The sequence below is a fragment of the Ambystoma mexicanum genome, chromosome 1p (genome assembly GCF_040938575.1).
Source record: "Ambystoma mexicanum isolate Mex_15411 chromosome 1p, UKY_AmexF1_1, whole genome shotgun sequence".
Taxonomy (NCBI): Eukaryota; Metazoa; Chordata; class Amphibia; order Caudata; family Ambystomatidae; genus Ambystoma; species Ambystoma mexicanum.
Window position 1 is genome coordinate 732313703 of NC_090921.1, and position 15452 is coordinate 732329154.

General features: G+C 45.1%; 1 protein-coding gene across 1 annotated transcript in view; it reads right to left on the reverse strand.

Annotated features, from left to right (window-relative positions):
• The window catches only part of CKS1B (CDC28 protein kinase regulatory subunit 1B), a 114252-nt gene extending 99185 nt beyond the window's left edge, over positions 1-15067 (reverse strand). Inside the window, exon 1 of the mRNA XM_069650223.1 lies at positions 14907-15067. Within this exon, the coding sequence (XP_069506324.1) occupies positions 14907-14965 (59 nt within the window). The 5' untranslated portion in view covers positions 14966-15067. The remainder of the gene's footprint in view (positions 1-14906) is intronic.
• Positions 15068-15452: the final 385 nt, after the last annotated feature.

Genomic DNA, 15452 nt, shown 5'->3' on the forward strand with positions numbered 1-15452 from the left:
CATGCCTGGCACTTGTGATCCTCTCATCATGGACACCGTTTCATGTGCGGTCACGGTTCCTTTCAGCCAGCATGTGCGCTCATGCAAAGAAGGTGTTGACCAACCGCTCACGCGTCGCACTGGGCTCCACCCCCCCCCCCCCCCCCAAGACAGTGGCCCAAGGTAAGTTATTAGGTCTGCATGTGCACCTTTGCACACTGCAATGTTATGCAGGATGCAACAGGCATGCAGGCAGTATTGTACCTTTCCTGTTGCATGGTGGTGGGCCGCCTGTAGGGTACCATGAAGTAGGAGCTCAAAGGGTAACCAGCATCACCTGCGTGTAGAAGGGCTTGGATGGTGTTGGTTTGCCATGGACCCGGTGGTGAGGTGCATGTGTTGAGATGGTCATGTGTTGGTGCACCCATTGGTGGCAAGGGGGGTGTGTGTTGCGTGTGTGTGTGTTGCGTGTGTTGCTAGTTTGTGTACTTACCTATCATCCACATGTCCCCGTAGTGTCCGGCTTTCAACTATGCACATATGCTGGAATATGTGGCCATTATGGCCGAAGCCCAGGAAATTGGCATGCACATTCATGAACAGGCCACCGGCATCGCAGACCAGTTGAGTGTTAGTTCCGATACATGTGCACTTGGCCCTTGGGGGTTATAGTTTGACATGGGCATAGTCAATGGCACGGCACCTATGGCCTGGGCGGAGGGACTGAAGGGAGGAAGAAAATCGGTGCCCTGCGTAAACTGAGGGAGCCACCTGTCGCTGCTTGTCCGGGGGCAGGGGCCTGTGTACGTGGCGTTGGCTGCACAATATGATGCATTCCACGACCTGGTGCAGGGCGCTTTTGCGTTGCCTGTGAGATGCCTGCAGTGATGCCACTGGTTCTCTGGAAGGAACCAGCGGTGAAGAAGTGCAGTGCAGCCAGGAGCTTCACACGTGCCCGAAGGCATTTGACCATGCAACAATGGGTTGAAAAGCACTGCCCCACTCCTGCAACATGTCCATGACTTACAGAGGAAGCGATACCTTCCATTCACCTCTGCATACAACATGCCAAAGAGGGTGATCCTGAATCAAAAGACCCACTCTCTCCATCTCCTCCTTTTCCTCAGCTGGGGTGTGGCAGCAGCTGAAGCATCGTGCCATTGTTTTGCGTAGAGCGCCATCGCCAAATTGCAGGTATACATTTCCCCGGATTGGTGAGTGGGGCTTTGTGCCTTTATATCGGGACGTGTGTCGTCATGCTGTGCATCGTCGCTGTGGTGGTTGGCTTGTTCTGGTTTGCGTGGGAGATTCAGCAGCTGTTTGTGTGGAGGCATTCAGGTATGTCTTGTTTGCTGGCGCTGTGTGTGTGTTTTGCATGGGGGTGGTGTTCCTTTTTCAGGATTGTTGTATTGGTTGCAAGTAGGATGTGACAGTGTGCGTGTGTGTGTGAGGTTCTGTGGTGCGTTACAGAACGTGTGTTGGGTTTATTGTGTGCAGTCTACTCTCGGGTGGCTTAGTGGTTATTTGTGTATTTTCTAATGATCGATTAGCCAAGCTATTGATTTGTTTGTGTTATTGGAAGTTTTTTGTGCCTTTTTTGTCTTTGTGTAACTTTCACCTTTGACAGAGGTTCTGCTTTGACATAAGCTCCATTTCTGGACTTTCGCCTTTCTGGGTTTTAGTCACAAGTCATTTTCGTAAATACCCGTAAGTTACCTCCACATAAGTTCTGACTCATTTTAGGCATAACTTTGACTTACGACTCGTATCTTCCTTAGTAAATCGGCCCCCATTATTTTTTAAATATCAGAGTAAAAAGCAACATAAGTGTCACATCATACACCAATGCATACAAGGACATGTGACATGCCAAACAAAAACTATCGTAATTATGTTCCTGTTTCTTATGGGCTACTGATTTTTACAATTGGTAACGATCACCTTTCTGAGAGTACATGACAAGAGTTCACATTTCATCATAAATTGTACCTATGTAAAATTGTCCAGCACAGACATGTTGACTTTAGCATCGGAATGTACAAAATCTGAAGATCCAGAAGTCATGCCAAAATATGAAATATAGACTTGAAGTTACATAAAACAAAACACATAATGGGGCATTAGGAGAGGCTAATGTTCGACTATCAAATTGTTTCACTATTTGTTCATATTTATGGAGGTCGAGAACCATTTGCATGATAATCGACCTGGCTGGCAAATATGGGGATGTTATAAACTTATTTTTCATTTACTGCAAACACACCTAAAGCCTGGGAAATATGTTGTCACAAGTCACCTTGGGGCATGTGCATTTCTCTCAGGTCGAGTATGTAAACTAAGGAACGCGCCCTGCATGTCTTGTGGAATTTTGAAGAATTTGCAATGCCTGTATTATATAAGCGAGAAGTACATAAATACCATGAAATTAAGCCTCAAATATATTGGAGGTTTTAGTATTTTTAAATTATACGTTGTGTCACATTTTTTTTTTTTTTTAGAAAAACAAAAAGGAAGGAAGTTTGTTTTTGTGTCACTATTGGAGATGAGGAGGCGAAAACAGTTGTGTTGAGTGCAAGTATTACTTATCTTGTTGACTACTATTTTAGGTAAGGCGTTAAAAAAAAAAAGTTCACCCATAATGGGTAGCGACACAACAGACGGACTGATGTTCTGTGTCTTTCAAATATACATATACAATCAACTATGTCCGCCATTGGTATATGCTTGCCCGACTTAATTTTGAGGCAACCTACTCCATTATACTGTTTACAGGGTTGGTATACTACTGGTCCTCTAGTTAGTTGAAAATGTTACGGCTTTCAAAATCCATTAACAGCATGAATAAATACATACATCTCCACGTGCCACTGGGCAAATGGTCCCAACAGACAAGATGTGTATACCGAGTACTTTTAAGGCAGTCCCTGCCAATAAGCGTATGTCATCGGACAGGCCTATTCCTAGAGACATTTCTTTTCACATCCATTCGACAACCCCACACAAACCAAAGGCAAGGCTGAAATTAGTCAACATCTGGCAATGGGTGCAGGCAGGGAGGACCAAAGTGAGTATCCTCTTCCACAGACAGAAACTCTGCAACTGAAAGGAACGTAGCTTAATATGCCATTGGCCAAATGGCTGCTGTAGACCTGGTGTCTACAGGTAGTGCTTTGAAGGCTGTCCTTGTCAATAAGCATGTCATTGGTCCGGTCTGCTACAGAAGACATTTATCCTCCCTTTTCATTTGACATTACCTCCAACAGCGTTGCCTGCAATTATTTACATATGATATCACAATAACGTGTCAATGTATTTCCATCCCCCAAACACTATCAAATTTAACGAACAAGCCTTCATGGGCCCTATTTGGAGATACACCCCCTCGTCCCTGTGTATAAAGCCACCTTCTAATATAATGGAAGACAACTTCACTGCTTCGCACTACAGTAAATGTCCTCTTCCAGGGCTACACACAGCACACCATGTCTTACTCATCAAGAGTCCCAGTATCACTAGCCAGAGGCTAGTGCAAGTATTGCACCCTTTACAATGGTTGCTCAACTGGGTTTCCAGATTTCGAAGTTCATAGCTGTGCAAATGAGGGCTTTGCAGATTTAAAAGGGCAATCACTTCCACATTTGCAGCAAGCAGTTTACCTCAGAGATGTGGGAGCCATCAGAATTAACAAGAAAGAGTCATCCCAGACTGGCTTGCAAGTTTCTGCCGAATTATGTCCCCACTGTATTTCAACACACAAAAAAGGTAGGTATAATTAGGGCTGGGCGATAGATCGAATTTTGGAGATATATTTCGATATATTTTCCGAATTGATATAGGATGAGACAATATCGTTAACATTGAGATATATACACATTACATACTACAATTTATTTACGTTTTTATATTTACAAAGCTGTGTGTATTCTCAAAGAGGCACCCTGTATTTGCACTTGTTTTCCCCCCCCAATATAAATAAAGTTGTTTGTGACATCTCACGTGTAGTTGGCGGCTTACAACTGAGCATTTAACCCAAATAACCAATATCGAGATATATATTGTATACCACCATTCATCCCAAAAATATTGAGATGTGACTTTTGGTCCATATCGCCCAGCCCTAGCTACAATGTTGGAAAGCATCTATTGGATGTATTGTGCTTTCGCCATTACTAGGTCATCACTCATGGCCTGGTGTAAGGGTTAGTAATGAAATCACAAGAATCATTAAAATTATATATATATATATATATATATATATATATATATATATATATATATATATATACACACATTGTTGGTTTCTGAGTTTGTAAGTTTCTCATACAATTCCACCAATCTGCACCACATGTTGCATAGTGACCTTTTAGGACCCTGCACACATTACTGGCTACATGACATTTGGACATCCCACCTCTTTCACCTTCACACATGAGACTGTAGCCTGAAATCGGCAAAACATCAATTTGGTCGTCGAAGGACCGATCTCGGACGGGGAACAAAACCCAGAAAACCATGTTTCGAGGCCATAGTTTCTGAGATATTTGCACTACAACAGACTGCACCAGGCCAGGGTTTATCAACAGAGCACAGAAGATCCCAGTATGCAGCAGCACACCGACTCTCACCCCCACCAACATCTGCCAGCCAGCCACACAAACCCATTTTCAGTGCAGTTTACTTGAGAGTGCAAAACACATCAATCGATAAGCGAATCGGAACAGCGACCTACAGGATCATTCATTTTCAACAATTGATGAGTGTTATGTCGGTCTACAGAACCCGTTGGAGATCGGGTACTTTTTGATAGTTCGCTATAAATTTTAATGGAACCTACTGGTTGTATGTATGAAGTCGACAAAGGGTGCTGTCGGTTTTGTATTTGATTCTCTCATAAGTGATCGGTTAAAATGACAATATAATGGCATTGCAAAAAGATAAAATACAATGTACCCATGGGCAATATGATCACAGTTTATTGTCAAGCTGAATTTAACTCAAGCTGATTTTTTGCGGGTAATAGTTTCAACGTTCATTATTGTAAGTTCCCAATTCAATGTGTTACCAAAAGTAATGCTGCTTCTTTGAAGCTCTTATATACATCCGATGCATGAATATACGAGTAGCTAATTTACTAGTTATATGCTCGACAAAAGAGGATTTCAAAAGGTTTGTTTGAGATAGACAGCTTCGGTAGTTTTGCACTTAACTGAAAATGAATAGTATGTTGTGTAATGGCTTACAACCAGTATACAAGTGTCCTACTTGACTATTTTAGGGGTTTCTTGCTTTTGATTTGTAATAGACAAGATTTTAAAACATTACCAAAATCAGAAGGCTTTATATGTTATTGTAGTCCATGACTGGATTGCTTTGCAGCAGATTTGGTTACAGTCTCCAATTCATATTTATGGATTCACATGCATAACAAGTCTCCAATTCATATTTATGGATTCACATGCATAACAAAACCAGCAGATAAGGGTCCTAAGGGCCATCCATCTGGCAGCCTGCTTTTAAAAACAAAGCAGGCATACATTAGCACTGGCTAATAATGAAATGAAAAAATATACTGTGTAGTAGCTGGTCACTTCCCACCTACACAGAGTATTGGGTACATTTTTTTTTTTATTTAATATAGTTGAAAAATTCAACTTTTTCAATATAAATCAACAATTTAAAATACCACATTATTCTACATATTATAAAAACTATAAAAATTATTTTTATTTATAATCCAACAAATGAAAAAATTCTCAACTTTTACCACGATTTACAGATTTGTTTAAAGTTTTGATCTGAGATGGAAACAAAGAGATTTTAATGGCACTTATTACAAGCATAGAGAGATTATGGGAGGATGTATTTCTTCCTCCAATACTCAGATGGGAATGATCAAGAGAAGGCATGGGTGGATTCATTGGCATCACAGGCTTGTCTGCTCTAAATGGGAGAATTAGTAATTATATGCCCATCAGTTTTACATGGGGAAATTCTAGAGCAGCAAAACTCGCACAGCAATTTAAAAACGGGTTTATCTAGTAAATACTTTTGATTCTAATCACCCATAATAGTAGACGGTTTAAGCCCTATTATCAGAAATCCTGGTTACTCCCCTAAAACTAACAATATATCTGACACCTAGTCACATTATTTTGAACAACTTTATCATTTTAAATCCATTATGAAGTCTCAAAAAGAATTATATGTAGGAAGATCGGGGTCTAACATGGAAATTATTTCTCTTCCCAATATTTTTGAAGATAAGACAGTCTCATTGGAAAAAATGCAGGGTGTGTTTTTATTATATACGTAATGTTATTTTAAAAAATTTAACATCGTCAAGTGCTCCAAGACTGGACGTTTTATCTCATGTAGTTTTAAAGACAGACATTCCTTTGTTGGCCCATATTTTGACCAACTATCTGGGCGCTCCTACATAGTACTGTCTTTAAAAGGAAAGGGATGTAGGAAATATCCTGAAAACATTTGCTGTAGTGCACAAACATAAATGCTATTAACATTACCGACTAAGGAGGTTACAGAAGAATAACTGTGCCAATTTACGAGACAGGGTTCAAGAAGGGCTTGAATATACTGATTAATGTGTTTTCTTAATATGTTTTAATATCAGGTAATGTCATGTAAAGATCAGTCGATACACATAGCATTATTGGTAAGTGTGAGAAATTATCCTATAGTTGGTTGTGCGCATAACTGACAATTTTCTGCCTAATAAGAGAATTTACTGTTTTAAATGGTGGTGTGTGCAAGCAGTGTAAAACCACAGGTGTAATTTCTCAGAAAACCCTTGGATTGACATAGCAAAAAGACTGGGATTTGAATAGTTAAAACTTTGAGACAAAAATATATTTAAATATATTGAGACCAAGAAAATATTACAGAGTCACTTTTTTTTTTTTTTTATAACATGTTTTTATTGAGGTCTCGACAATTGCAGCAGCGCCCAGCAAACACAATATATAGTAGTATGCATAACAATATTGTTGTTAAATACATAAATAACAGTAGTAATTTAAACAGTTGTTTCGATATCAGAAAGCATGTCACAGAGGTATGTCCTGAATGGGCCCCAAATGTCTTTTGGCCTGCTCATGCTCGGTTGGGACAGCACGAATTGTTCCTCGCATTCATTGATGTAGGTTAGTTCACGTAAGAACACGTCCATGGTGGGGGCAGCCGGGCTCTTCCACAACTTCAATATGCATCTTTTAGCTATAACACACGACACATTGAACAATCTTCTACGCTTCTCGGAGCATTTACCTATATCACCAAATAAGTATTTTTGTGGGGTCAGGTGCGGGGGAATCTGTGTGACTTCATTTAGCATTTCCGCTACTTTCTCCCAGAAACGCATCACAACTGGACACTCCCAGTACATATGATAAGACCCCGCTGCCGGGGACCCACATTTGGGACATTTGCCTGGGTCATCTGGTGTGAATGTAGCTATCCTGGCGGGTGTGTAATGCAGTCTGTTGAGGATTTTAAATTGTATTTGTCGAAGCCCGGCATTGAGGGAGACTCGCTTTGTTAGTGCACAGTATCTCGCCCACTTTTCTTCTGGTATTGGCATTTTCATGTCCACTTCCCATTTCTCCCTCACCTGGCTTACCACTGCAGAGTGAGTCTGCATTGCCTTGTAAAGTCTGGAGATTCCCAGCCCACCCCGCACTGTAACCAACTGCACACACGGGTGGGAAGGGGGTTCGTCTGGGAATGACGGCCAGCGACTGTGATATGCTGATCTCATTCGATAGTACTGCAATGTCTTGAGCTGCCCACCTCCCACGCCCCTGGTGAACACCTCCAGGGTCACGAATTTCCCCTCTAGGTACATATCGCCTATTTTCATCTCCCTGCCGGGGTCCCAGGTTTCCTGTATATCGGTATCGAACGTGGGGGGGAGGCCAGGGTATTTCCACAGGGGCACCTCAGGGTTATATGGAGTCTCTATTTTCAGCCTTTTATATATCGCTCCCCAGGCTTTTACTGTGCAACTCACAGGGTCGAACTCGCAGGAGTCTTTATGTCTTGTGTTGAAGATCACTGATCCAATGTTAGTGGGCTCGGTAGTGTATTCCTCTATTTGCGCGTGAGGGGAGTTGTCACAATCATCGTACCAGTACTTTGCAAATTGTGCTTGTGACACAGTATAATAGAGCTCAAAGTCTGGTGCGGCCATTCCCCCCTTCTCGTAGGGTTCTGTCATCTTTTCCCAGCTGATTCTGGCTGTCTTCCCGTCCCACAGAAAGGACACCACCATAGAACGAAGTCTAGAGAAGAACTCTCTCCCTGGCCATATGGGGATGTTTACAAATAGGTATAACAATTTCGGCAGTACGATCATTTTAAGAATGGCAATTCTACCGTGTAGTGAAATTGGGAGACGCCTCCATATCTGTAATTTAACATTAAGTGTGTGTAGCGCCTGATCGTGATTGTCGATGTATAGTGTTTGTTTGTTGCAGGAGACCAGTACCCCGAGGTATCTGATGTGGTGTGCAGACCATTTAAGGCCACAAATATGAGCCGGGCATCTTGTGGAGGGGGTGAGCGGGAACACCTCTGACTTGGAGTTGTTGACCTTGTATCCAGAATATTCTGTAAATTCGTTAATATCTGTCATGATGGGAACAATGTTTTTGTCAGGTTCGCGAACATAGAGTAGCGTATCGTCCGCATATAATGATATTATTTGGGTGGCTCCCTTCAGTGTTATGCCTCTATTATCGTGTCTCAATCGTATCGCCGACGCCATGGGCTCGATTGTTAAGGCAAAAAGTATAGGGGAGAAGGGGCACCCTTGTCTGGTACCCCTGCCTAGTTCAAACAATTGGGACATAGTTCTGTTTGTGTGTACTTTCGCACATGGAGCTGTGTAAAGCAGTTTAACACACCGAATGAAAAATGGGCCAATCCCAAATGCCTCCAACACCGAGAACAGATATTCCCAGGAAACCGAGTCAAACGCTTTCTCAGCGTCCAGGGATATCGCCACCGCTTGTTTGTTCGGGTTGATCTGTGACATTATGCCAAATAGCCTACGCAAATTGAGGGCGGTGGACCGTTGGGGAATGAACCCGCTTTGATCGGCATGTACTAGTGCTGGCGTGATGGGTAGCATACGGTTTGCCAGCACTTTCGCGAAGATTTTGGCGTCCACGTTTATTAGGGACAGGGGCCTGTAGGATGACATGTCTTGAGGCGGGCGGCGGGGCTTGGGCAACACCGTTATTATGGCCTCACGCATTGTTTGTGGTAAGGATTGTTTACCCAGAGCCTCCCCCCACACCTCCAGCAGAACTGGGACCAGTTCTTCCCGGAATTCTTTGTAAAATTCCACTCCCAGGCCATCCGAGCCCGGTGCCTTACCAGACGTGAGCCCCTTGATCGCTTCAGTGAGCTCCTCTGCCGTGACTGGTTGCTCCAGTATGAGCCTGTTTTCTTCTGTGAGTTTAGGGAGATCCAAGGCGGCCAAATAGGCTTTGATCTCATCAGGGGATTTCCTATCTTGGTTCGCGTACAGTGCTTTATAGAACTGTACAAATTCATCATTTATTCCCTGTTCACTTGTTACCATCACGTCTTGCGCCGTGAGTATAGACGCAATCGGGGCCACTTTGTTTTCCTGCTTGACCAGATTGGCCAGCATTTTCCCAGCCTTGTTCCCCTCCCCGTATCTCCGGGCTCTGGAAGGGGCTGCTATATAGTGAACCTCCCTCATTGCCAATTTATCGAATTCCCTAAGAGATTTATGTATTTCAGAGAGGGTATCTCCACCATGTGTTCGGCTATATGTCTCCTCCAATACGGTTAGTTCCCTTTCCACCCTTTCCAGGTCTCGGCGTACCTCTTTCAGTAGGCCCGTTGTTTTGGATATTAGGACCCCTCTTGCCCACACCTTGAATGTTTCCCAGACTGAGGAGATATGGTCCACAGACCCAATGTTGTCTGTGAAGAAGTCGGCAATGTCTGTGTGCAGGCTTTCTACTACGTTTGGATCTTTTAATATACCGGTAGGCATTCTCCACCTCCTGGCCGGCTTAGGGGCACCCCTGATAATAATTTCCATGGTCACTGGGGAATGATCAGACAGTGTACGGGGAAGGATTTCGCAGCTCTGTAAGGCGTGTGAAGTGCCTGAGGGGATAAACCAATAGTCGATGCGTGACTCACTGTCATGCACAGAGGAATAGAACGTGTAACGCTTGCTTGTTGGATACAGCACCCTCCAGGCGTCCAGCAGGGACAGCTGCTGCATTATCTGTTTCAGAGCTAGCGACGTCCTAGATGGTGGTCTAGGTGTCTTGGCTGACCTGTCCAGGGCCTGGTCCAGCACAGCGTTGAAGTCACCTCCCCATATTATGTTTGTTGCCTCATGTTTAGCAAGGATTTCAAATATATGCAAGTAAAAGTCTGGGTCCTCAAGATTAGGGCCATAGGTATTTACCAGGGTTATCTGTTCGCCAGCAATTTCCCCCCAGACCAGTACATATCTACCCATCGAGTCCAACAGGTGGCCTTTTTCAATGAACCCCAGTGATTTGTGAATCAGAATGCTTACCCCCCTGGATTGTGAGGAGTAGTTCGTGGAGAACCGCTGCTTACCCCATTTCGCCAGTATTTGATCATTAACCGTGCTCTGCGCATGCGTTTCCTGTAGCATTAAAATTTGGGGCCCGTGCCTACTGACATAATTGCCTACTTTTCTGGTTTTCATTGGATTGTTTAGGCCTCGGACATTCCATGTCATTAGTTTAACCTTTAACCCATCACCCATTATCTGTGCGTGTGGTTTGTGTTAAGTTTCGACAACCGTTAATGCACATGTATTCAGGACTGGAGCGATGCCAGCACTTGTGAGACCGTTTTCCAACCAAACCACAACCTTCAACTGCCCACATTTCCCTCCCAAACTGAAACTCGTCTGGGCGGTGATCACAACAAAAGAACTTACCCTTTGGCCCTATCCCTCCCACCACCCACATCATCTGCCCCAACTTGACGATGAGCCCAAGTAACTGATTGGAACAATCCTGAGGGTGCATCGTCGCAAAGCAATGCTCAGCCGTCTGGCCGCCCATGCGGGAGACTCTACGGCCCGATTACGTCGGATTTCGGTTCAGTTTAGCTGTGCTGACATTGTAGTGAAAAGAGAAACAAACTGCAACTGGTAGGGGGGAGTCTCATCCATCCACCGGATCGCCTCTACCCTCACCCGGGCAGGGTCTTGCATTCGGGTCTCTTGCGCGGTCTCTTGGGGGCAGTGGGATGGAGGCCTCGACGTATGCCAGTGCCTCTACGGGGTTTTCAAAAAAGTGGGCTCTACCGCCATGTTGAATTCTCATTTTTGCAGGGAATATTAAGGCATAGGGTGTGTTGCGGAGTCGTAGTTGCTTTTTGACCATCTCGTAGGACCTGCGTTGTGCCTGTACATTTGCAGAAAAGTCCGGATATATATGTATTCTGTTGTCTTCATAGTGTAGTGTCCCCTTTTCCCTTGCTGATCGAAGGATCGCATCTCTGTCCCTGTAGTTGAGTAGACGCGCAATGATGGTTCGGGGTGGGGCGCCCGGCTTGGGGGTTGGTGCCAGGGTGCGGTGGGCCCTTTCAACGAGGAAGTGGCCGGACAGGGAATCCTCCCCTAGTACAGATTTCAATAGCTCCTCCACCCTTCTCTCCATGGAGCCCTTGCCAAACGACTCTGCCACTCCAACAATACGGATGTTGTTTCTGCGGGATCTAGATTCGAGATCCTCGCACTTATTCTGCGTCTTGCGGAGTTCTGTCTGGAGTAAGGCTATGTCACGACCATGTTGTGTGAGCACGTCTTCATTTACACCTATCCTGTTTTCTGCCTCCGAGATGCGTGCGCTTTCCTTCTCCATTCGCGCTTTTAAGGAGCCGATCGTCGCCACAATGTCGTCTAATTTCACATTGACCGCCAGGAACCCGTTCTGTACAATTGTAGCCAAGCGGTCCAAGGGGTCCGAGTTTTGAGCATCAGACGCTTGTGTTGCCCCTCCTGGCGTCTCCTGTTGTTGGGAGTTTGTGTAGGAATCCATTGGGCCGGTCTTTCTCACCCCCGTAGTTTTTTTCTCAGTGCGGCCCATTGGGTGGCGTTGCAACTTCTAGGGTGAATTGTGCTCTCCCACGTCTGTATGCTGCCGGCCACCAATGACCACCAGCAGCGGTTCTGTTGCGATGTAGGTTGGGGGGTGGGCACCGGGATATACAATCTCGTCCCCGGGGTGCTGTGGTGGGCCTCCGCGGTCCCCGTATAAAGCAAAGCCTCGGCCTTGAGTATGTCGGGAGTGCAAGAGGTTGGCGTTCAGCCGTTGCCTTGTCTTTACATCGAGGGGATCCAGGTGAACTTCTGGCCTGCAGCTCAACCGGGATGTAATGTAGTGCCCCCACCGTCCACACCGCAGTCCCCGTGTAGGGGCGGATGAGTGTTGGAATTAAGCGGCCTGGCGGGCCTCACTGTTCAAGGTGTATCGCAGCGTGTATGGGAGCACGGGGCTGTCCCTTCGCACGGGTAATCTGTGCGTTTGGTGTCCAGGCAGATTTTGCTGCCGTCCGTAGTACGTACCCCCACAAGACCACAACGGCGGGGAGTGTATGCTCCCGGGGGGGTCCCGTGAATAGGATGTTTATTCCTGGCGCCTGTGTCGTTCGCCCCCGCTCCCGTGGCACGGACGTTCCCTGTGGGGGGGCGCTGGCCCCCTGTCCGTCCACCTCCCCGGTCTGCCCACTTACTTCACCAGCTACGTCCTAGCTGGGCTTTGCCGCGGGCGGGACCGGAATCAGGGGGCTGGTGTCGTCGTCGCAGCGTTTCCTCGCCCGGTCTATCCTGTGGCCTGAAGTCCGGAGCGAGGGGGTCTGCTCTCCCACCGCCGATCGGTCCAGCAGGAGGATGAGTGGTGCGTCGCCGTCCACAGGCAGCGTCCGTGTTCAGGCAGGTTGCTCCTCCCCCACAAGGCCGCTCAGCCGTTTCAAGCCCGGGGCTCGAGTGCGAATCGCCCGGAGCCCACCAGTGGCCAGGCCGCCGCTCTGCAGGCGCTGCCGATACAATCGATGATTGCTCCGCCGTCTCGAGATCCACTCACACAGCCTTTGCAGGATGTCTTCCAAAGGCATTCCCCAGCAATATTCTGCAGTAGCGCGTCGGCCAACGCTAACCTGGAAGGATTTATTAATAAAAAGGATTACGTTCGAGCCGGAGCTCTTCACCTAGGCGGCCATCTTAGCCGTGCGCAACAGCGCCCCCCAGAGTCACTTTTTGATCAAAAAGTGACCCTGTAATATTTTCTTGGTCTCAATATATTTTTTGACTAATTGGTCTCAATATATTTTTTGACTCTAAAAGTCTTAATTATTCAAATTGGTTGGGAGCGCAGACAGTGAAGACCTTTCCCAGTCTTTTTGATACAGATAGCCTTGCATGATTTTCTTCAGTATGTGATCAAGTTACATCAAGGCAAACTTTGGCATAAAATGTCCAACAAGGAACTTCTGCCTGAGCTTCTGAAACTTCTAATCATATTTCAAACCAACAGGACTATTCATGTGAGGCTGAAAATTAGGATGTGAGCACTGCTAACATTCCGTTCCAGCTACTATTGGCCTGAAGCAAGGCTGGGTTATGCCACCCTCATGAGTCAGTTCCAAATTACCTATTTAGGTTGGGAATGTTAAACTACTGATGGTTGGCCTATACAGACTATCTGATAGTGCTTAATAGAAAAGAAAGTCTGTCCTCAGCCTAGTGTTGTATTGTATTGTTTATTTGTATAGCGCGCCGAGCCGTCACGCATCTGTTGACGCCATTTAGAAATATTACATAGAAAATGATTGCAAATGAATAAGGCTAAAATCGTATGTAATGCAGTTTTCAAGAAAACAGGCAAGATGCAATTTCTTTAAATGGCAAGCGTGGGGCTTAATGAAGTGAGGAAAATTAAATATTTGGGTTTTAAGATTACTACCCCATATTCAAATACATTGCTCTATGAAGATAAAGCGACCGCTGCTCCTCTGGTTACTTTAATTAAAATATTCCAATTGCGGCAGGCTGGGTTTTTCCTTTATTAGGCCCCCCCCCCCAAATCAGCTGTAACACAATGTTCCACCACTGAGGACCCTGCTGTCTGCTGCAGACTACAATTATTCTGCTTTAAGAAATATATTTCACTTCGCATTTAAGCAGACTATAAAAAAAAGAAAAAGTAGTTTGGGATACTCAGTCATCAAGACAAACAGTGCAGATTGACGAGTTAATTTACAAACAATCCGCACTGTTCTTCTTGACAACACATTATTGTAAAGAATATGAAAAATAACCTAAAATACAATAAAGATGCAAAGTAAATTAGTTTTGCATAAAAAAGGGAAAACACCATTTTAATTTCTATATTTCGTGTGTTGGTGGAATGCACGCCTATCTGTAGGCAATGCCCATCGCTTGTTAGGACATACTCCTTGTTAGATCCCTTCCTCGATTTATCATCCCACTTTTGGATTTATCAAGAAACAACCAACCGCAGTGTCACCCTAACTAGCGATCATCATGATGATCTTGGGGCATATCGTGCGGTCATCATTGCAAATGGAGAATGAACGACAATTTTCTGCATGAGAGAAAAATCTAATTATGTGCATATCTAGGATGCAATACTGTGCGAGTCCGATCTGTAGAGAAACATGCAGCGATGAGGTGGCCGGAGTATGATCTTAACTGAAACATCATATTCAACTCATGACTTGGAGGGAAAGCTTAGAAGGTGCATGAATGGAAGGGAAGTTAACCTGAGAGGACACACATTAGTGCACAAAACCTGCACGCCCCCTCCAAACAACAAACAAAAAAACTCCAGTGTGCATAGATTTACAGATCCTCTGACCTGTACTCGTACTCCTCGTCATCGTATTTGTCGCTGTAGTATATCTGCTTGTAAGACATTACACCAGAGTCGCGCGCCCAACACCTCAACCGCTGACAGAGCCTGCCACCTAGCCTCAGTTTCAAACATCCGCGCGCTGCCAGTTTCCATTGGCTGGCGATGAAATGGCGTCATCACAGCCACGTGACCTTAAAAATCACACATGGCGTCAGCGTGCATCAAACGGTGCAGGCTGCAGCCATATTAGAACATAGCCCCACTGCACCAAACAATAATCCACTGCCAGAACTAAAACGCTTCACTATTTTTAGCCCTTTGAATCATTCAGATCAGACCATCACTATAGATAGGGTGGGAAAACAGCACGGCTGCAAACGTTGATAACTATAAATTAATTTTCGTCAGTTCAACTCCGACTCTGAGCATCCAGCCTTTATTGCAACGCGGGCTTTGTAGAGAAACGTTGCTCAAGACGGTTAAAAGTTGGCTACAAACAATTTACAGATTACACAAACAAAGACGAGGGACAACAGCTGCAGAATTGCA